The sequence below is a fragment of the Bos taurus genome, chromosome 5 (assembly GCF_002263795.3).
Source record: "Bos taurus isolate L1 Dominette 01449 registration number 42190680 breed Hereford chromosome 5, ARS-UCD2.0, whole genome shotgun sequence".
Lineage (NCBI taxonomy): Eukaryota > Metazoa > Chordata > Mammalia > Artiodactyla > Bovidae > Bos > Bos taurus.
Window position 1 is genome coordinate 87,915,085 of NC_037332.1, and position 23,656 is coordinate 87,938,740.

General features: G+C 39.6%; 1 protein-coding gene across 2 annotated transcripts in view; it reads left to right on the top strand.

The window, feature by feature from the left end:
• The window catches only part of ST8SIA1 (ST8 alpha-N-acetyl-neuraminide alpha-2,8-sialyltransferase 1), a 183,223-nt gene that overhangs the window by 38,921 nt on the left and 120,646 nt on the right, over positions 1–23,656 (top strand). For both annotated transcript variants that reach the window (XR_003034555.2, NM_001032299.1), the window contains 1 exon segment: positions 19,449–19,593. Coding sequence is in view for 1 of the 2 variants with exons in the window: in NM_001032299.1 (NP_001027470.1) it covers positions 19,449–19,593 (145 nt within the window). In the remaining variant the exon portion in view is untranslated.

Below are 23,656 nucleotides of genomic sequence, written 5' to 3' on the forward strand. Positions count from 1 at the left end.
TGTATTGCTTTTTAAATTTCAATTTCCTATTTGTCCTTTTAAATATTTTTCAGATTTTCTATAACAAGCATTTATTAGCTTAAATTTGTAAAAGCTCTAAAAATTAATCAAATTTAATCTGATAAAGTAACAAAATGGTAAATATAAATACATAATGTGAATGAATAAAAATAAATATGACAAATGTGATAAATTGATAAAATAACAAAAATGATAACTTTCAGAGCACTAAAAAGGTATAGAAACATAGAAGATAAATAATAAAAGTCCCTACATATCCTAATAGCCCATTTCTATTTCTTTAAAGCAACCATCATCAGAATGATTTTCCCTGGCAGCCTTTTAGTTTTATACACATATGTTTTCAAATCAGAAAACATTATTGACAATCACCAGTAAAGAAGCTAAACTGGAAAAGGTTAATACCACCTGGCTTCTGGTTTTCTGACCTATCTTGAAAGACTAATAAATAATAAGAGAAGAATATAAATATGAATAAACTTGTAAGAGTGAATAAAATGGAAGAGGAGACAATAGCAGACAAAAGACATTAACACAATTTTTGGAGATAAGAAGCAGATGGCCCAATCACGTCTGACAACATGTAGAGTACAGAAATTTGAAATACAACAGGGTAACCCAGCAAGAAGGAAACCAGTTTATGTTGCAGAATTCCTGATAGACTCAGCACTTAGAGGTGAGTGCCAATGACACTAAAAGCAGGAAGATTGACTGAAAGTGTTCCTGATCTCCCCTTGCCCACAGACACAAGGAGCTGCCTTTGTCCATGTGTCAGACGACTAGAGATGAGACAGAGAGGCTGTGCACCTGGTACATCAGCTGAGAACAGGGGAATTAAGAGAAAGGTTGTATTCTGGAGTGAGATATCAGCCTCCTCTTTTCACTTAGCTCCTAGAATGTTATCAACCAGGCTTATGTTGATTGGCCAAAAAGTTCGTTCTGGTTTTTCCATAGTATCTTTTTGGCCAGTGAACCTTTTGGCCAGTCCAATAACATCAAGAAATTGGAAGATTCCTCAATGGGAAAACTGACTAGTAAAAGAGAAAAAGATGTGGATACTGACATTTAGGGATCCTCTCATGAAATGACTGGGTCCCTATTGGATCATACTCTGATGAGGCTCAGCAGTTGGTAATTACACACAAAGATCTTTTATTCATCACTTTAGTACATTATTTTTAACTGTAAACATGTATAAATCTGTAAATATTTTTAGAAAATCTCTAACATGAAAGAGACCAGTGTAAACCAACAGGAAAAACATACATGAAACAAACGATAAGGAAGCAGAAGAATATATAACAAATGATATGGTTATGAGTCTCACAAATTACATTGCATTAACAAAGGTTAGGAAGCTATGAACAAAACTTTCTGAAGACCAGAAAGAACTTTTTGATATTAAAAATGTGGTAGTGGAAATTAAAAGTTGAGTAGGTGAATTTGTAAAATAACATTTAGAAAATAATATCATCTCGAAATAGGAAAGAAAAATAAGACAGTGAAAAAATGGGGAAACGGTGAGACGTTTGATATGGAAAGAGAAGTATAGAAGAAAGGGAAGGTAAAAGTTACTAAAGACATAATATAAGGTTGTTTCCAGAACTGAAGGACGTGCTTCCTGATTGCTAGGGAATACCAAGTGTCTAGTACAGTGAATGCAAAAGACCTATCCAAGCCATATTATTGTGAAATTTCAGAATCCCTAATTTAGGATCTTAAGAAGATGAAAAATGATTAAAATAAAATGATTAGAGATAAGAACGATCCCACATTTCTCAACAAAAACACTGGAAGCTAGAAAACATGGATAATGCCTTCAAAATTTGAAAAAAAAATTCTAAATTGTAATTTTACACCCAGCCAAACCAAGTAAGAGTGTTTTCAACATTCAAAGAGTCAAAAATGTACTTTGCTGCACTGCTTCTCAAGAAAGAAATAAAATATATGCTATACCCAAATAAAAAAATACTAAAAAAGAGAAAATATGGATAAAGTAACTGAATAATACAATACAGAAAAGAGGTGAAGGCAGTTTTCAAGATGACACGTGTTTATCAGAGCTAGAAAGAATGCAGCCCAGATTGGAACTAGAGGGCAAAGGGCTCCAGAAGAGATGTTCCCAAGAAAACAAATCAAACTGACTGATTTCTTGATATGTTTGACCACATTGACAAAAATTTACAGTTCTTTGAAGAATTAGAAGGGGAATTATTGGAAAGTGCATGTTATTAATAAATGAAGCTAATGAAAAAAGTTAGGCAATATTTAACTCCAGGAAGAGCAAAATTTAGAAAGCCTTCAAGACAGGAAATACAGTGATAATACTCAGCTATTAAATCATACTTAGAGACTCATAATACTGTTATAATGTTGGTTAAGTTAAATAGTTTATGTAATTCTTTAGGGAATGTGGAATGAAGAGAAGTCTGTGCATGTTAATTTGGGGTGGGACTGAAAAGTGACATCTTCATCTTCCATAGTTCAGTTAGTTGATAGTACAAATAATTAGAAAATAAAAATAGCATTATTTGAATGGTAGTCAGAAATAGGAATACCATTGCTTTTTAATCTAGACATCTTTGTGAAGAATATGAAAGGGAACATTTGTTTTTGTTGCCTTATAGTAGCTTAAGCTCTGTAACTATTTTGTGTAACAATATTTTTTTGAATCAAGAGGAACCTCATTAGTATAGAATTTAAAGTAAATACTTTGAAAAATTTATCCCAGGAAAACAATCATGTGTATGTTTACAAATCTAATAATGCGAATGTTTACCACAGTGTTGTATATAGCATCAATAAATTATAAACAGACTAAATTCCCATTTCTAAAGGGCAACTACTGAGCATTTTGTTTACTGCTGTGTCTGAAATCTTTGATGCATGGTAGGTACTCCATAAATATTTGTTGAGTATTTACTGACTAAAGGAGTAATTGACTTAATGCATGGGAAAAATGCACACAAAAATCTATTAATAGTGATTCTCTCTCCCTGGAGGGATAATGTTTTTTTGTATTTTCCCTCAGTTGAATGCAGTCTTGTTCACCTCTAAGCAGTGAAAGCATTGAGTAGGCTTATCTGGTCTCTAGTTTGCAGCTTTTTTTTTGTCTTTTATTGACAAACTAAAAATGTTTTTTTTTCCCTTTAATCTATCATTTTTCCTTCTCTTTTTCCAATTGTTTCTTTATCCACTCTATCAAATGACTCATTCCATCTACACTTGTAATATCCTTTATTTTCTCAGTGCTTTTAGCTTTTAAAAGTCATCTCCACTTTTGTTTCCATTTTTAAGCATATGCTTCTCCTTAACTGTTGCTGTCAACTCTCTCAATGCTTTTCTATGTAGATAGGGTCAATGATATCCACAAAACAATTCAAATTGAGTACGAATGTAGTGAACCTAGCAACAAGAAGAGGGATAATAGATAGATGAAATGAAAATGCCTGCCTGATTGTTTTCACAACATGTTGCAGGTAAACTGAGTTTATACATTTGACCTGGACAACAAGGTGTATTCTCATCTATGGAAGTTTATAGAGTGGACAGTTAAAAATAGATACTAGTCATGCAAATAGCTGACTTGTTTGTGGTTTGATTTGATATAAAGAAAATGTAACTCTAACTCCAAGGAGAAACCAGCTAACACATCCCTATGTCTCTCTTCCTTTAACCATACATTTAATGGAAACTAGATAATGGTCAATTGAAGGTTGTTGACAACCTGAATGGCTGATATTCTGTACTGAGTAAAGAGAGACCCATATGTTTTAGACAAGCAGGTGGCACAGTTAATATTCTGGTAAGAAAACTGAGAATCCCTGGTTTGTGTTGTTGCACAGAATTCCATCCTGTGAAAATGGGTCATAATGCAAAAGCCAAAATTTTTCTCAGAAAATAATTTTGAACATGTTCAAATACCAGAATGATTATTCACTGAAATGCCAGGTGTGTGTGCCATAAATCATAGAAGAGACAGCTGTGGTCTGGAAAAATTTTAGGACTAATGCTCCAGTCCTGCACTGAAGGCAAAGCTGAGGTGAATCCAGCAAACTTGACTCCTGGGCTTGAACTTCTAAAATTTACCACTTAGGTCATCTTATGTTTGTTGGTTCAGTTTCCTAGTTTAGAAAAATCTGTATAGTTTGGAAGACTTACGTGGTTTTCATCACATTTGTCTCCTTTTCTACTAACTCCTTGCCATCTACATTTGTAATATCCTTTATTTTCTCACTTCTTATCTTTCACAGAAAATAATCTCAGACCTAGGCCTTACTAGAATAAGAAAAGTGGTTCTGAAGAGAGATGTTTTTATTTTATTTTCAGCATAATGACTTACATGCATCATGAAAGGATTATCACAATAAGTTTACTGAGCATCCATCATCTCATAGCTACAACATTAAAGAAATAGAAAAAATATTTGTCCTTAGGATGAGAACTCTTAGGATTTACTCTTTTAACCTTTATATATATATATCTGTGTTACTTATATTTATCATATTGTACATTATATTCCTAATATTTATTTATCTTATAACTGGAATTTTGTACATTTTGAAGAACCTTCATCCAATTGCCTTTTCCCCACTCCATCACCTCTGGAAACTGAAAATCTAATCTCTTTTTCTGTGGGTTTGTTTTGTTTTTGAAGTATAATTGACCTACAACACTATGTTAGTTCCTGTTATACAACATAGTAATGTGATATTTCTATACATTTCAAAATGCTCACCATGGTAAGTCTAGTTACCATCTGTCACTATACAAAGATATTACATAATTACTATCTTCCCCATACTGTACATTATTTTTAAAATTTTATCTTTTATTGAAGTATAGTTGATTTACAGTGTTGTTTTAATTTCAGGTGTACGGCAAACTCAGCTACATACATATATATACACACACACACACGTGTGCGTGCTCAGTTGCTTCAGTTGTGTCCAACTCTTTGTGGCCCTATGGACTGTAGCCTGTCAGGCTCCTCTGTCTATGGGTATTCTCCAGGCAAGAATACTGGAGTGGGTGGAGTAGGTTGCCTCCAGGGGTCTTCCTGACCTTGGAGGGTTCTTTACCCCTTGCGCCACCTTGGAAGCCCATATATATACATAAGTACATATACTTAAGATTCTTTTTCCTTATAGGTTATTATGAAATATTGAGTATAGTCTCCTGTGCATACAGTAGACCCTTATTGATAATCTGTTATATGTACAGCAGCCCCACACTGTACATTTCATACCTGTGGCATTTATCTTGTAACTATGAATCTGTACATCTTAATCTCCCTCACCTATTTCTCTCCTTTGCTGACCCCCTTTCCCTCTGGCAACCACCTGTTTGTTCTCCATATCTATGAGTCTCTTTCTATTTAGTTACATTTGTTCATTTGTTTTTATATTCCATATCTAATTGAAATTATACAGTATTTGTCTTTCTCTGTCTGACTGATTTCACTTTTAGCATAATACATTCTAGGTCCATCCATGTTCTCACTAATGACAAGATTTCACTTTTTATGGTGGAGTAATATTCCGTTGTTAGAGAAGGAAATGGTATTATTTCCAGCTCTGGTATTATTATTGCCTGGTAAATCCCATGGACAGAGGAGCTTCATGGGCTATAGTCCATGGGGTTGCAAAAGAGTTGGATGTGACTCAGCCACTACACAACAACAGTGTTCTGTTATATATGTACACTGCATCTTCTTCATCCGTTTATCCATCAATGAGCACTTAGGTGCTTCCATATCTTGGCTAAACCCTTGGTGCCACTGGACTCTCAGTATGAGAAACACTTCCTGCCCACACCTGAGGAGCTGGGCCTCCTGGCCCCACTGCAGGCTCCAGGCTACAGCCTGAACCGACCTCAGGAGGGGAGAGGGGAGCTCCTTTGACAGATGAAGACATAGAGGCTCAGAGCTGAGTCACTTGTCCGAGGACACCCAGCCAAGGAAGAGCTAAGACTAAAGGACCCCTACCGAGAAGGGCCTGGCCCTACAGGGAAAATGTGGATGGATGAGGGAGCAAAGGAAAAATACGTGATATCCAGAGTGGCAGCTACTCCCCAGATCTGTCCTGCTGCTATAACAGAACTGTAGTTGGATGCACTCCCAGCCTCCCTTGCAGCTAGGTGTAACCATGGACTGAGTTCTCACTGGTGAAACATAAGCAGATGTGACATGTGCCAACGCTGGGTTTGGGTGGGGGCTCTTCCACATTCCCTTCCCTTTCCCATGAGCTGGAGCACTGATGTGCCCTGTGATACAGCTTTGGCCACACCCAAGGTGAAGGCAGCTCAAGAAACAGAAAGAAAACAGAGTTTCCAAGTGATCCCATCAGTTCAGTTCAGTTGCTCAGTTGTGTCTGACTCTTGTGACCGCACGAATCGCAGCACGCCAGGCCTCCCTGTCCATCCCATAGAAGTGTCCAAAGAAATAAATTGTTTTCTCTTTTTAGATAGCTGCTGTGGCTTGAGATCTTTTTGTTACAGCAACCACATCTATTTAACTCTCACTGACTCAAACTTTGCTTCTAGCAGAGTCAAGCCCTCCACTTCCCACCAGGAGACAGTGAGGTGGTTCTGGGTCAACAACACACACACTCACACTGTCCGAATGCTTAACATTTATAGCTTTTAGAATTGGTGTTTTCATTTTTCAGATAAATGCCCAGGAGTGGAATTGCTGGATCATATAGTGGTTCAGTTTTTAACTTTTGGAGGAATCTCCATACTGTTTTCCATCGTGGCTGCATCGGTTTACATTCTCACCAACAGTGTACGAGGGTTCCGTTTTCTTCGTATCATTGCCAACACTTGTTATTTGTTGTCTCTTTGATGATAGCCATTCTGACAGATGTGAGGTGATATTTTATTGCAGTTTTGATTTGCATTTCTCTGATGATTAGTGATGTGGAGCATCTTTTCATGTGCTTGTTGGCCATCTGTATGTCTTCTTTGGAAAAATGTCTGTTTAGGTCCTTTGCCTGTTTTTTAATCGAAATTTTTAATGTTGAGTTGTATGTGTCCTTCGTGTATTCTGGAATTCAACCCCTTATCAAATATATTTCTTGCAAATATTTTCTCCCATTTAGTAGGCTGCCTTTTTGTTTCACTGATAGTTTCCTTTCCTACGTAAAACACTTTTTTTTTTTAGTGTGATGTAGTTTCATTTCCTTATTTTAGCTTTTGTTTCCTTTGTTTAAGGAAATATTGCTTAAGACTGATACTGAAGTGCTTAGTGCCCATGTTTTCTTCTAGTCATTTTTTGGTTTCAGGTCTACATTTAAGTCTTTAATCCATTTGTAGCTTATTTTTTATATAGTGTGAGCAAATAGTCCAGTTTGATTCTTGTGCATGTAGCTGTTCAGTTTTCCCAACACCATTTAATGAAGAGGCTGTCTTTTTCCCATTGTTTATGCTTACCATCTTTGCCATAGACTAATTGATCAACCTAGATACCATATTAAAAAGCAGAGACATTACTTTGCCAGCAAAGGTCCATCTAGTCAAGGCTATGGTTTTTCCAGTAGTCATGTATGGATGTGAGAGTTGGACTGAGAAGAAAGCTGAGTGCCGAAGAATTGATGCTTTTGAACTGTGGTGTTGGAGAAGACTCTCGAGAGTCCCTTAGACTGCAAGGAGATCCAACCAGTCCATCCTAAAGGAGATCAATCCTGGGTGTTCACTGGAAGGACTGATGCTGAAGCTGAAACTCCAATACTTTAGCTACCGCACGCGAAGAGTTGACTCATTGGAAAAGACCCTGATGCTGGGAAGGATTGGAGGCAGGAGGAGAAGGGGATGACAGAGGATGAGATGGCTGGATGGCATCACCGGCTTGATGGGCATGAGTTTGGGTGAACTCCAGGAGTTGGTGATGGACAGGGAGGCCTGGCGTGCTGCGATTCACGGGGTTGCAGAGTCGGACATGACTGAGTGACTGAACTGAACTGAACTGAATTGATCATTTAAGTGTGGGTTTGTTTCTGAGCTCTCTATTCTGTTCCAGAGATGTGTATCTGTTTTTCATCAATGTTATGCTGTTTTGATTACTGTAGCTTTGTAATATAGTTTGAAATCAGGGCTACCTCCAGCTTTGTTCTTTTTTATCAAGATTGCTTTGTTTTTTGGGGTCTTTTTTGTATTCCATACAAATTTTAGAATTGTTTGTTCTAGTTCTGTGAAAAACACCATTGGTGTTTTGATAGTGATTACATTGAGTCTGCAGATTGCATTTGGGTATATAGTCACTTTAACATTATTAGTTCTTCCAGTCCATGAACACAGTATATCTGTTACTTTGTGTCATCTTCAACTTCTTTTCTTCAGTGTCTTACAGTTTTCCAAGTAAGTCTTTTATCTTTTAGTTAGATTTATTCTCAAGTATTTTATTCTTTTTGATATGATTGTACATGGAATTTTTTCTTGATTTCTCTTTATGATAATTTATTTTAGTTATTAGAAATGCAATAAATTTTTGTTTATTGATTTTGTATCTTGCAACTTTGCTGAATTCCTTGATGAGTTCTATTAATTGGTGATGTCTTTAAGATTTTCTGTGTATAGTATCATGTCATCTGCAAGCAGTGACAGTTTTACTTCTTCCTTTTTGATTTGGATTCCTGTGATTTTTTTTCCCCTTGTCTAATTGTGGCTAGGAACAAAAAGAGGGGAAAAATCCAAAATAAGTTTGTTTAATAGATCTTCTCATACCTAAGTTTGATGTTAAATGATTATGAAAGGAGTCAAAGTTAGAGGGCTTAATCAAGTGAAATTTCTCTGGATAAGAGAGAGAGAGGTGATGGAGAAAAGGCCAGTTTTTGGATTCAGTTCAGTTCAGTTGCTCAGTCATGTCTGGCTCTTCACAACCCCATGGACTGCAGCATGCCAGGCCTCCCTGTCCATCACCAACTCCCAGAGTTTATTCAAACTCATTTCCATTGAGTTGGTGATGCCATCCAACAATCGCATCCTCTGTTGTCCCCTTCTCCTCCCACCTTCAATCTTTCTCAGCATCAGGGTCTTTTCCAATGAGTCAGCTTTTCGCATCAGGTGGCCAAAGTATTGGAATTTCAGCTTCAACATCAGTCCTTCCAATAGTCTAGAGGAAATGATAGAATTGTACCCAGGGGAGAGATAGATATTGAAGTTTCTGTTGTGTGGCGACCCAGCCCCCTCCATTACAACTTCAATAAAATCCAAATATTTGTATGATTTTGGAGTTGGATTTATTCTTGGCAGTCTGTGGATGATGCCACAAGAAGTTTAGTGGTGAGTACAGATTCTGCTCCTTTCACTGGAGTAAAATCCACATACACAATCTGACCTGATCCTCCTTCCATGAACCCCTCTCCCCAACCCACAGTCTAGCTTCGTTGGTTTCCTTCATGTTCTTTGAACATACCAGGGTCACTCCTGCCTTGAGACTTTTGTACTTGTTCGTTCTTCCTAATGCTTTCTCTGGAATATCCTGGATATCTATATGACTTACTTTCCTCACCTCCATCTGAGTAAAGTCAGTTACCCAGTGAGGACTTACTTAGCGCTCTGTTGAAAATCACACCCCACCCCTTACCCACATACTTTATTTATCATTTGTCTATCTTCTCTGTTAGAATTTACAAGGGCAAAGTATTCCCACCTCTCCTTTTCCCAGCTCCCATTCTGGCTGTAGTGCCTGGGATAGCACTGGGCACATAGAAAATGCTCCATAAATATTTATTGAATGAATAAAATAATGAATGCTGGTCAAAGGAGTCTAGTCAGTTTCAGTTACCAAAAAAGCAAACAGGTGATTCTCAAAGGATAATATTAAGAGTTTTTCTAGTTGTATAGATATATAAGCATAAGTAGGAAGATTGCAGGTAAGTGCTTATTGAGATTCTTCCTGGAAAAATTGATGCTCTTCAGTTCAAATAGTCATATGTACTTGTTAAGCACATTACAGAACAAATATGTATTTAGGAAAACCAGATCACCTTTGAAATACTTGTTTTCCAAAAGTTCCTTTCTTAAAGTCTGCTCTGCCTGTGGTAGAGAAATGCAAATTACACGTGGCATAAATTGATTTCTCTTTGGAGTACTTTTTCCTTATTATGTAGTCATTTCAAATGTGAAGAATAAAATGCCGCTAAATAAAAGATTGCTTGCCATCTCAAGTAGTATGCAAGAGTTGTTTTTCCCTGTTTTTGTAGTCCTGGCAAATTATACAGAAGATTAATCTTTGAGAAGCTTTTTTATTATAACTGTGGAAAAGATTATTGTAAGCAGTAATCTCATGAAAGTAATTCTCCTCCACACCATTCAAAAGAATTTTGCAGAGAAATAAGATGAATACAGGTCTCTCCCCTATATTGAGGGGGTATTTTGAATCTCTTAGGTCAGGGATCTAAGCCATCTATGGGACCGTGCTGTGGACAGAAGATGTGGTCTCTGCCATAGAGATGGTATTGTCACCACCTGCTCCCGCGTCTGCTGCAGGCAGGACCCTGCTGTTCGTTCACTTTAGAGCAACTTCTAGTGCTTGTTCCAGATCCTGGACTCTCAGTCAGTAGTGACTCCTGATTTCTAAGCTCGCCTCAGAACGGGTAGTTTAAGACACAGATTTCTTTATGTTAGGGCAAAAAAAAAAAAAAAACAACTTCAGAGTGGTCCAAACTCTACCTGCCGTAATCTCTGTGAAATCTGTAATTTACATATATATAAAAAAGAAACGTCTGATTTCTCTTAGGCCATTAGATTCTGCACTTAAAGGAAGGCCCTCTTTTACAGGATTCTCTGTTTATCTTCTACTCTTAATGGAGTGAACACATAATTTATCATCCAAATAGGGACATATTTGGGAATGGAAAGGGGATAACTATTAATTATTATATCTAGAAAGCAATCATAACCTCAGATCATGGGAAACAAGCAGAATCATATGGTGCCTGACTGTTAAGGAGAATGAATACTTACGGAAAGCATATAATGTGCTAAGCATTTTATATATATTACTTCACTTTCAAAACCATCCTCTGATGTGGTTATGTGAGCACATTTTTAGCAGTGAATCTGGGCTCTATGACGTTAACCCAAGGAGTTAACATATACTAATCTAAAAGGAATTTTATGAACTCAGTACAGTTTACACTAAGAACCATTGATTGAATGGAGGAAATGCATTAGATACACATATGGCCAAAAGCCAAATGTTAAAATCAATACTTGACTAAAGTCAGGTAGCGTTAGAATAGAAGGGACTTTTTGGAGGCAAGATTAAAATCTGAAAACTTATCTAACATTTTAGAAGTCAAATTTTGAAAGTTTGACAGTGGTGAAGGAAACAGAATTTATCGGCACCATTCACTGATGGAGCACTCCTGTGGTCCCTGTGCTGCAGGCCTGTAATCCCAAAGACATGCTCACTTTGATCAGAGTAATGTTTGTTAGTGCACAGTGTTAAGGAACTTTGGATTCACCCATCATCGAACCTTAAAAATCCTGGATCTGCTGCTACTGAAAATGTTTACTCACCTGTAGCTACTGTTTTGTCAGGCTTTTGTTTTTCGGTCTCCATAGTCTAAAACTGTAAAGAATTGACTTCCTCAATTTGAATTTTGACCAGTGGGAACAAAATGTGCATTGAGGTTCTCTTGATTCTCTAATGTGTGTTTTTTTTCCTTTTCTTCCTACTTGTAATTTATTCATCCAGTTGATCAGCATATATTAAGCACTTATTTGGTGTAAGACAAAAGTCTTTGCCCTCAAGGAGTTTAAATCGTGGGACTTGGGGAGACAGACAATAAGTAAAACTATAGATAAAATGTATAACGTATAGGGACTTCCCTGGTGGTCCAGTCGCTAAGACTCCGTGCTCCGAGTGCAGAGGGGGCCTGGGTTCAATCCCTGTTCAGGAAACTAGATCCCACATGCTGCAACTAAGACCCGGTACCGCTAAGCAAAAATTTTTTTTTTTTAAGTATATAAATAGTGTTAAGTGCTTTTAAGAAGAATAAAGCAATTAAGAAGGATATGAGGAATTCTCTACTATGACTGGGTCATGATGATTTCTCATGATGTTTGTGGCGTTTTTTTATTTTCATGAAGTTTTTAGGGGCAGATTTGGCATTTGACAATCTTGCATATGAAGATTTCCCAACTATGGCTTTTTTTCCCTGAACAACTCACTCTCTAAATGTAATTAAATAACTAAAAATCAAATATAGTTCTTAAAGGTTATTTTTTTTTAATATTTTGAATGCTAGTATATCAACTAATTATACAAAGATTTGGATTTTCATGAAATTTCAACTCTGTTATACTGTCTTATATTATTATGTAGAATTTTGTAAGCATTTATTGGCAAAAAAAATGCAGTATTTTCCTTAAAATTATCGTCTAGGCACACTTAATATTTCCTTTAACTGACAGTTTATTCTCTTCTGTAATCAATAATCCTTCATAACTTTTGTATGTAAAATTAATCACCTTCACAATAAATTTATTATTACAGCATTTTCCTCTTACAGTATTAAAGATACATTTATTTATACTTCACCTGATGGCTAGAATTTCAATACAGAAAGCACATAAGGAAATCCTCATTCCATTTACTCCTAGGTTGCTTATAGAATTTTAAATTACACACTCAGTTATAAACATTATGGTATTTCCTGTTTGGGTTACTTCAATACCCTGTTTAGATATGATAATGAAGGGTGTGATCACACAAGCCTTTGTCACATACGTGTTCAGGAAGGCCAGAGATGGCATCAGATCAGATGTTTAGCTGAGTCTAAAGCTGAACTCTTTAGAGGTAGAACTCTTCTTCAAGTTTGCTTTCTCAAATTCAGTTCTTCCTCCAGAGGGGCACGATAGAGTCAGTCACTGGAGTGGGAGCCTCCCAGCCTTCATCATGTCTGGTGCCTAGAGCAATGAACATGGCATCTAAGAGATCTTAGCAGGGTTCACATTGCTTTGTTGTTCAGTCGCTCAGTTGTGTCTGACTCTTTGCAACCCATGGACTACAGTACACGAGGCTTCCCTGTCCTTCAACATCTCCTGGAGTTTGCTCAAACTCAAGTCCATTGAGTCGATGATGCCATCCAGCCATCTCATCCTCTGTCACCCCCTTCTCCTTTTTGCCTTCAGTCTTTCCCAGCATTAAGGTATTTTCCAATGAGTTGGCTCTTCGCATCAGGTGGCCAAAGTATTGTAGCTTCAGCTTCAGCATTTGTCCTTCTAATGAATATTCAGAGTTGGTTTCCTTTAGGATTGACTAGCTTAATCTCCTTGCTGTCCAAGGGACTCTCAAGAGGCTTATCCAATACCACAGTTCAAAAGCATCAATTCGGTGCTCAGCTTTCTTTATGGTCCACCTCTCACGTCCATACATGACCACTGGAAAAATCATACCTTTGTCAGCAAAGTGATGGCTCTTCTTTTTAACATGCTGTCTAGGTTTGTCATAACTTTTCTTCCAAGGAGCAAGCGTCTTTTAATTTCATGGCTGCAGTGACTGCAGTGATTTTGGAGCCCAAGAAAATAAAGTCTGTCACTGTTTCCATTTTTACCCCATCTATTTGCCATGAAGTGATGGGACAAGATGTCATGATCTTAGTTTTTTGAATGTTGAGTTTTAAGCCAACTTTTTCACTCTCCTCTTTCACCTTCATCAAGAGGCTCTTTAGTTCCTCTTCACTTTCTGCTATAACTGGGTGTTATTAACTGAGTGATTGGGTTTTCACTCTTGTCTGTTAGTCTCTCAGTCTTTCTGGCACAGGAAGCCAATATGGTCCTTTTGGCTCTGTTGATATGCATGGCTTTCACTGGTAGGCAATGAGAACCTGAGTGAGTTTTTAGCATGTGGCTCCTAATTACTTAACTTCACAAAGCAACTATAGTGTCAATTGGTAGGAGCTCTGCTGAAGCTTGAATTCAAATAATAAAAACCACTTGCATTTTAACTCCAATACTCACCTTACACTCAACTGGTAAAAATGAATAATCTGAAGATTTAAACTTGAACATAAAAATGGATTTACTTTTACCATTTTAACCCTGCGATTTCATTGCCTGCCATAAAAATTGGGCTTCCTAGGTGACACTAGTGGTAAAGAACCGGCTTGCCAGTGCAGGAGACATAAGAGACATAGGTTTGGTCCCTGGGTTGTGAAGATCCCTTGGAGGAGGGCATGGCAGCTCACTCCAGTATTCTTACCTGGAGAATCCCATGGACAGAGGAGCCCGGTGGGCTATAGTCCAGAGAGTCACAAAGAGTCAGACACGACTGAAGCAGCTTTGCTCGCAGGCATAAGAGAAGCAAAGAATAGGTAGCATCAGTGCCAAGCATGAAAAAGGGGGTGGGAATAAAAATTGCTAAACATTCTAAAAGCTGGTACGTGTCTTCTCTCCAGGATCACCTGTAGGATGGCAGGAGGTGAAGCTCAACTTTCTCTTCCCCCAAACCTAGTGGTGTTAAGCAAGAGCTCAGTAAAAATCATTGCTACCACTACCCTGATTCCCACTCCTACTGCTGGGAGAACTATTTCCACTTCTGCTTTTGCTTCTGTGGTTATATAGCCATATGGCTGGTGAGCTCGTGGGGCCCTTCTCAGGCATGGAGGGGTGAACACACTTTTACATTGTAGTCTTTTTTCAGCCACCCTCTAGACAATGGGCCTGACAGACGGAAGATGCAGAGGCACTCTGGATGGAAGATAGAGGGAAAAGTTCATAAGTTTCTAGGGAAAGCACTCCCATACTGCAAATGGTGCTATGGTTATTATGAATTTGAATTCATAATTCTTTCTTGAATTTTTAAAAGTAGTTATATGCATGTGATGCTTTCTATTTTTGTCCAGTGTTTGGTTTCCCTCCTCAAGGTATAGTTGCCCTGAGCATGATGATGCTGTAAGAAAAGGTGTGAACTTGAGTCTGTCTAAACATACAATTTGATCGATAATTAAGCAAACATTTATTTACCTCATGAACTTGACTTGAGCAAGTCTCTTGGACCGAGCTTCGGTTTCATTGTCTGTAAATTTAGGATAATGTAATCATCTCTATCTTAGTTTTTTATGAGGATGAAAAGAGGAAGCCAGTATAAAGTGATATGTAAGTGGCTAGGTCACTTACATATCACTCTCCACTGATAAAGATTAAATGGGGTCTTATTATGTAGCTGGGACAAATTTTTCTTCTGAATTTTCTGTAGCACTTTGTGCTAAATGGCAAGTTTAGCTTGGTTTGGAGGCGAGAGCTTTGGTCTGGCTGAAAGTAAGTACCAGACATGAAGTGAGAAGACCTGGGAGCAAACCCATGCTCCACCCTGCTTTGCTAGTTACGTGCCCCAAGTTAAATTACTGAAAAAAAAAAAATCCTAAAGCTATGTAGCTCCAAGGTCACTCACTGTGAGAATTAAGTAGAGAAAGATCTAGGAAGGCACCTGGAATGTTTGGTGTTTAGAAAGCATTTCTTCAGGGAAGAGAAAGGTAAGGGTAAGTCAGAATGGTCCTGATAGGCAGCCTTGCAGAGAGGAAAAAGCATGTCCTACAATCACCCTAATACCGTTTCCTCAGATGTGTATTGGGACTAATAATAGTTCGTGCTAGTCACTCAGTCGTGTCTGACTCTTTGAGACCGCATGGACTGTAGCCTGCCAGGCTCCTCTGTCCATGGAATTCTCCAGGCAAGAATACTGGAGTGGATTGCCATTTCCTTCTCCAGGGCATCTTCCTGACCCAGGGATTGAACCCAGGTCTCCTGCATTGCAGGCAGAATCTTTACCTTCTGAGACACCAGGAAAGCCCATGTATTCCCTTAATTATCTCTTAGGACCACTCTAAGAACTAAAAGGTATTCCATTTCTGGTTATTTCCATTTAACTAGAAAAGGATTAAGGGCTCAAAAATTTCCTCACCTCACAAAGCTCAGAGTCATGCCTAAGATAATTCTCCTAATTTTTATTTATTTTATTTTATCATTGACTGTGCTGGGTCTCATTGCTGTGCAAGGGCTTTCTGTAGTTGCCCCTCTGCGGTGAGTGGGTGGCTACTCTAGTTACGGTGCATGAGCCTCTCACTGCATTGGCTTCTCTTGTTGGAGGGCACAGGCTCACTTTCCCCGAGGCACGTGGATCTTAGTTCCCAGATCAGGGATTGAACCCGTGTCCCTCACACTGGCAGGTGGACTCTCAACTGCTGGACCACCAGGGAAGTCCGCAGTTCTCATTTTTAAAGACCTTGTTCTATGTTAACTGATGATATTACCCAGGATGCCCTTTTGAGAAAATGAAGGCAATTCATTGTAAAACTTTCCTGCCTCTGTTCAGGCTGCCTTTTGGGTAATGAAACACAATAAAAATTATTGAACATAGAGGAGGCAAGAGAAGAGGGGCACTTGGAGGAAATGGGATGATGATGTAGGAGCAAGAGGGACACAGATGCTGGCAAATGTGAAAGAAGAAGGCCACCTTCCCCAGACCCCAGCCCTGTCCTTTCTGTTGAAACCTTTGTGAAGTTGCCCTGGTGCCAAACAAAAAGCACCAGAGAAAGCACCAGGTGGTGGGAAGAACCCCAGACTATGACTTGGTTTATTTGTCCCTGCGTTGAGCTTGAACTTGGTCTACATGCTGCACCTGTATGTCCTCGGGGGAATTCCCAAGAATAATTTCTGAGACCATTTCTGAAGCCCAGTAACATTCCTGGGTAATAGAGTTTGTAAGTTGCAGAACCAGGTTTTGAACCCAAGTACTGCTGCTGCTGCTGCTAAGTCGCTTCAGTCGTGTCCGACTCTGTGCGACCCCATAGACGGCAGCCCACCAGGCTCCCCCGTCCCTGGGATTCTCCAGGCAAGAACACTGGAGTAGGTTGCCATTTCCTTCTCCAATGCATGAAAGTGAAAAGTGAAAGTGAAGTCGCTGAGTCAGGTCCGACTCTTCGCGACCCCATGGACTGCAGCCTACCAGGCTCCTCTGTCCATGGGATTTTCCAGGCAAGAGTACTGGAGTGGGTGCCATCGCCTTCTCTGGAACCCAAGTACAGTTGCCCACAAATCCTCATCCTCAGATTTTGCATCCAAGGATTCAACTGATGGGTGGATAGAAAGTATTTGGGAAAATTAAAAATGCCAAAAGATCTAAAAAGCCAACTCGAATTTGCTGCACACTGGTCACTATTTAATGGCATTTACATTGTCTTTATAACTATTTACATAATGCTTGTATGGAATTAGGTATGATAAGTAATCTAGAGATGATTTAGGGTACAGGGCAAGAAGTGTGTAGGTTATCTGCAAACACAGTGCTGTTTTATGTAAGGAACTTGAGCATCCTTGGGGTTTGGTATTTAGGTGGAGGGGGGTTACGGAACCAACCCTGTGAGGCCGAGCATGACTATATTCCAACTACCTGCCACTTTTCAGCTCCAAGCTTGACTATATTCCAATTACCTGCCACTTTTCAGCTCCAAGCTTGGAGCCACCCCTGGTGGCTAAAGATGTCTGAGCCAGCAAGTCTACTTGGGGGTGCCATTCAGAAGTGGTTTATGTCAGCAGTTTATTTTATTGGTCCTTCTAGAAGTGGGACTGGGGAATAAGCTCTTTTATTCCTGAAAGCTCAGTGAGGAAACAGAGTTGGTTTCTGACAGGCTTTGAATTTGAGGAGAATGTGAAGATTGGCTTGTAGAATAGTGGCCTCCATGTGAGGGAACAGCAGAAGAACAGCTGTGAGCCATTCCAGGAGGGTGGGTGGGGGAGATCCAGAAAACCCTGGTGTTTCAGAGAGAAAGGGAGTGAGGAAGGAGTGGGACTTCTCAGCTCCTTCCTGTGCTCAGCTGTGTCCCACCCTGCTGAGAGGTCAGACAAAACAAGAACAGGAGAAGCACACGAGATTGACCAGCTGGAATGCAGGTTGCTTCATCAGTGCCTGAAATCACATCCCTCTTCTCATTCAATTTCTGTTTCCAGAGATTTCCCAGGGCTTGTTCTTGGATCATATCCTCAGTTTTGGGGGTGTGTACCCTTTTTAGGGCCAATCTATGTATTTCCTACTCTGTACAGTTCTCCTAAAATCCCTGATCTCTGAAAGTCACCACTTGATGTTTACATCACCATGAAGAGATGTTAGCCATCCAAGCCTTGGATATTTAAATCCATCAGTCTGCAATTACAATGACTAATTCAGACACATTTCAGCTGCATATGAGAACTGATATGTTTCTTTGTTTCTGTTTAGTTATGTCAGTTTCAGGTATAAGGTATACAGCCTTGTAGTTTGACATCTGTATACACTACAAATTGATCACCACCACGAATCTAATTACCATCCATCCCAGACAGGTGACCCCTCACTCATTTCACCCATCCCCCAGCCTCTTTCCTTCTGGCAACCACTAATCTGATCTCTGTAACTCTGAGTTTGTTTTTGTTTTATTTTGGTTTTTCATTCGTTTTGTAGATTCCGCCTATGAATGAAATCAGTCTTTCTCTGTCTGACTTATGTCAGTAAGCATAATACCTTCAAGGGTCATCCGTATTGTTGCAGATGGCAGGATTTCGTTCTTTTTTATGACTGAGTAGTATTCTATGGTGTACCACATCTTCTTTATCCATTCATCCATTGATGGACACCTAAGTTGTTGTTATATCTTGGCTATTGTAAATACTGGAGAAGGAAATGACAACCCACTCCAATATTCTTGTCTGGGAAATCCCATGGACGGGAACTTGGGGGGCTACCGCCCTGCAGTCCGTGGACTTGGAAAAAATCGTACACGACTGAGCACGCACGTGATTACATGATTGTTAATTCAGTTGACCCTTGAACAATATGGGTTTGAACTGCTGTAAGGTTTACTTCTACATGTTTTTTTTTTTTTTAATAAATACATACAGTACCACACGATGTGAGGTTGGTTGAATCCGTGGATGCAGAACTTCAAATATGAAGGGCTGACTGTGGGACTTGAGCATCTGTGGGTTTTAGTATCTGAGGCAGATCTTGGAACCAGTTCCTTGCAGATACCAAGGGACAACTTTAATGCTGTAGTGAACATAGGGAGTGCATATGTCTTCTTTTCAAATTAGTGTTTTTGTGCACATGTGATAAATACCCAGAAGTGGAATAGCTGGGTCACACCATAGTTCTAGTCTTAACTGTCTGAGGCATCGCCATACTGTTTTCCATAGTGGTTGCACCAATTTACAATCCTACCACCTGATGTCTTTTCTTCTGAAACTTTTTAAAACATGAAATACTCCAGTCGTGCATTCCGATGGCTGGAAGGGTGAATGAATAGTTGTCTAATCCCCCTGGAGACACAGATGCTTTTGTGAGCTGGTGGTGAGGTAAGGCTGCACATCTCTGTGGGAATGACAAGTGAATGAGTCTGCTGCTCTCTTAACCTGCTGTTCTTTTCTCTCTCCATTTTCTCTCCTAGGAAACAGATGGAAGACTGCTGTGACCCCGCCCATCTCTTTGCTATGACTAAAATGAATTCCCCCATGGGGAAAAGCCTGTGGTACGATGGGGAGTTTTTATACTCATTCACCATTGACAATTCAACTTATTCTCTCTTCCCCCAGGTTAGTAAAGAGTTTACTGCCTTTCAATATAATTTCTTACATGTCTTGATATCATAGGAAAGGGATCACTGACCTTTTCTTACTAATCAGATCTACTTCTTTTCATCTTTTTTCTAAAAAAAAAAAATTATTTATTTACTTACGACTGTGCTGGGTTTTCATTGCTTTCTCTCGTTGCACATCACCAGCTCTAGACATGTAGGCTTCAGTAGTTGTGGCTCACAGGCTTGGTTGCCCTGTGGCATCTTCCCGGACCGGGGATCAAACTTGTGTCCCCTGCCTTAGCAGGTGGATTCTTAACCACTGGACCACCAGAGAAGTCCGTATTCTCTTCTTAATTATAAATTCTCCCCTTTATAACTGTCATTTGTGTGGGAAGAAGTCAAATGGTGTTTTGATACAGGGGCAGCAGTAGGATAGTATAGAATAACAGATTTCGTAGCGCTTCTGATTTGAGTCATATGAGACTGAAGGAGGCAAGCAGAGAAGGAGGCGAGGCCAGGGAATTGTGGAATTCTAGTGTTTTGAGGTTGGCTGTGGAATGATCTTGAAGATTTGCAATACTGGAATGTTTTCTTAAGGCTGGTATTGCTCTCGGGGAGTGGGGACCATATGGTCAGAAGTTGCTTCTTAGAGCTCGTGAATCTTAACCCTGTGGTTAGATTACTGCTCTGAAGTGGAGGAGTGGTGGTGATGGAAAGAGAGTATCTGACCACTTTTGAAGTGGTCTAAATCAAGCTTTGCTCCCTTAATGTTTTCCTCTGTGGTTTTCCAAGCACTGAAATCAAATGTTTTATTAAAATAGATCTATGTAGCAGTGGACTTTCCCGGTTGCTTAGTGGTAAAGAATCTGCTTGCAATGCAGAAGACACAGGAGATACAGGTTTGCTCCCTGGGTTGAGAGATCCCCTGGAGGAGGTCATGACAACCCACTCCAGTATTCTTGCCTGGAAAATCCCATGGACAGAGGAGCCTGGTGGGCTACAGTCTGTGGGGCTGCAGAGTTAGACACAACTGAAGCAACTTCTTGAGAAAACTATATGCAGGTCAGGAAGCAACAGTTAGAAATGGACATGGAACAACAGACTGGTTCCAAATAGAAAAAGGAGTATGTCAAGGCTGTATATTGTCACCCTGCTTATTTAACTTATATGCAGAGTACATCATGAGAAACGCTGGGCTGGAAGAAGCACAAGCTGGAATCAAGATTGCCTGGAGAAATATCAATAACCTCAGATATGCAGATGACACCACCCTTATGGCAGAAAGTGAAGAGGAACTAAAGAGCCTCTTGATGAAAGTGAAAGAGGAGAGTGAAAAAGTTGGCTTAAAGCTCAACATTCAGAAAATGAAGATCATGGCATCTGGTCCCATCACTTCATGGGAAATAGATGGGGAAACAGTGGAAACAGTGTCAGACTTTATTTTTGGGGGCTCCAAAATCACTGCAGATGCTGACTGCAGCCATGAAATTAAAAGACACTTACCCCTTGGAAGGAAAGTTATGATCAACCTAGATAGCATATTCAAAAGCAGAGACATCACTTTGCCAACAAAGGTCCGTCTAGTCAAGGCTATGGTTTTTCCTGTGGTCATGTATGGATGTGAGAGTTGGACTGTGAAGAAAGCTGTGGTGTTGGAGAAGACTCTTGAGAGTCCCTTGGACTACAAGGAGATCCAACCAGTCCATGCTAAAGGAAATCAGTCCTGGGTGTTCTTTGGAAAGAATGATGCTAAAGCTGAAAGTCCAGTACTTTGGCCACCTCATGTGAAGAGTTGACTCATTGGAAAAGACTCTGATGCTGGGAGGGATTGGGGGCAGGAGGAGAAGGGGACGAGAGAGGATGAGATGGCTGGATGGCATCACCGACTCAATGGACGTGAGTTTGAGTGATCTCTGGGAGTTGGTGATGGACAGGGAGGCCTGGTGTGCTACAGTTCATGGGATCTCAAAGAGTCGGACACGACTGAGCGACTGAGCGACTGAACTCAACTGAACTGAAGCAACTTAGCACAGCACAGAGGATCTATGTAGCAAGTGAGGGGGAAAGAAAGGAAATCCTTATTTCTAGGGAGCCCTAGACGTCATTAGGTGAAAGGTGGAGTAGGAGTCATGAGGTCGCTCCTGAAATTACTTAGAACAAGAAGTTACTGCCATAATTGTGGTTTAGAGATTAGGAAAACACAGTGGCCACTGCCATTAGCAGAAACGAGCCCCGAGAAATTGTTTCAACTCACCTCCTCCCTCCAGACCTTCCTCCAGTGCATCTAATGGGGAAGATTAATTTGCATCCCGAACACTAGTTGCAGAGAATCCAAGAGGGGCAGTTTTCTTTAAAGCAGTCAAGCTTTAGCAGGAAGCTAGAAAAAGAGTGGAATTGAGGTTGAATGAGCCAATTTGCAGTATCTTCTTTGTGCAAAAACTGATACCAACTTGCTATGAAATAAAGATGAGATAAGGAAGCAATCTCCTTTAACAGCGCATCAAATAGAAAAATATTTAAAGAAATCCAAAATAGGATTTTATAGATGAAGGCTTTCAGTCATACTAACTGACTCTGTGCTAGGAAATAGATTTGAAGAAAAGAAATGATTAAAGAAATACAAACTAACCTCCCATCTTATCTGTAAGTTGCAGCAGTCAGATAGCAGGAAACATTGTCCTTTTCAAGTGCATGCGCATGAATTCTGTGTCTCTCCCTGCCAGCTTCGAGATCAAGGAACCATCCCTGAATAATAAAGGAAACGTACCTTTTTCTTAGAAAGCGTTAAGCCATTCTATCACTGTGTGTGCACAGTCATTCCAAAGGCCTGAACCAGTTCAATGGGTGGACTTGAAAAAAAAAAAGTTACATATATATTCTTCTGATGAGATTCTGAAATGACTAATTAATTTATAGAAACCCTGGAAAATCAGTTTGCAGCAACACAAAAGGTGTATATCCCTGGGCCCTCTTATTTCTTAGTGAAAGAATTCTAGTTTGTTATCAGGAAGCTAAATTGTCAGTTAATTGTTAGGCTTCATTCATGCTCCTGGCGGGAAGAAACTGCCATGTGCTCATTAGGCAGAAATGCAGGTGGGTGAGCTGGGCTCCATGTTGTCAATTGAGTATAACATCTCTCCTTTCCCTGTATTTCAGCAAAATAATGCTAAATCACTCCTTCTCTAACTGAGATGTATAGCTTTATATTACACTTTTAATTATATATTTTAATGTATTTATTTTAATTATGTATTATACGTCTCCCCTAAAGGCTCAATATAAGTTAGCTACCGTTCTTATTGGTATTATTCCTTCGCCCATTTTTATCCACTGCTTTTATTGTTGTTGCTGAGGTGCAATCCAAGATTATGTGTTTGATGTGTAAAGTAATAGGTCCTGAATCAAGGTTGGAGGGTCCACAGAGGCCCTGTAGAGATGGTGTGTATTTTGTAATTACAGTTAGCGGCTTCTTATTTGTACATCTTACAACATCCCATGGCTTTATTATCTGCTGCTGCTTCTGCTGTTTAGTCGCCAGGTCATGTCCGACTCTTTTGCAACCCCATGGACTGTAGCTCACCAGGCTTCTCTGTCCATAGGATTTCCCAGGCAAGAATACTGGAGTGGCCATTTCCTCTACCAAGGGATCTTCTTGATCCAGGGTTCAAACCTGCATCTTCAGCGTCTCCTGCTTGGCAGGCAGATTATTTATCACTGAGCCACCTGAGTAGCCTGGCTTTGATTTATTCAGTTTCACGTCGTATACAATTATCTGCATAATTATCTATCACAATTCTCTAAAATTCTTTATTTTCTGATCTCAATACTGTCTTGTGAGGTTTTGTGGGAACTCATTTTTGTGCCTCGTACTGTGCTTTGCACTCAGTGTAGAGGTTCATTTCTAGCTGCTCACGGTTGCCAAGATCTCCTCTGAAACATCCCACCTGGGCTGGACCACTGCTCTGCTCTGGCTTGAACCACAGGAGACCAAGCAGGATAGTTAGATGTAGTTGTTTCCAAATGGCTCTATCAATGTATTTTGATGAGATACTTCTTGATTATTATTAGGTATGAGGTGG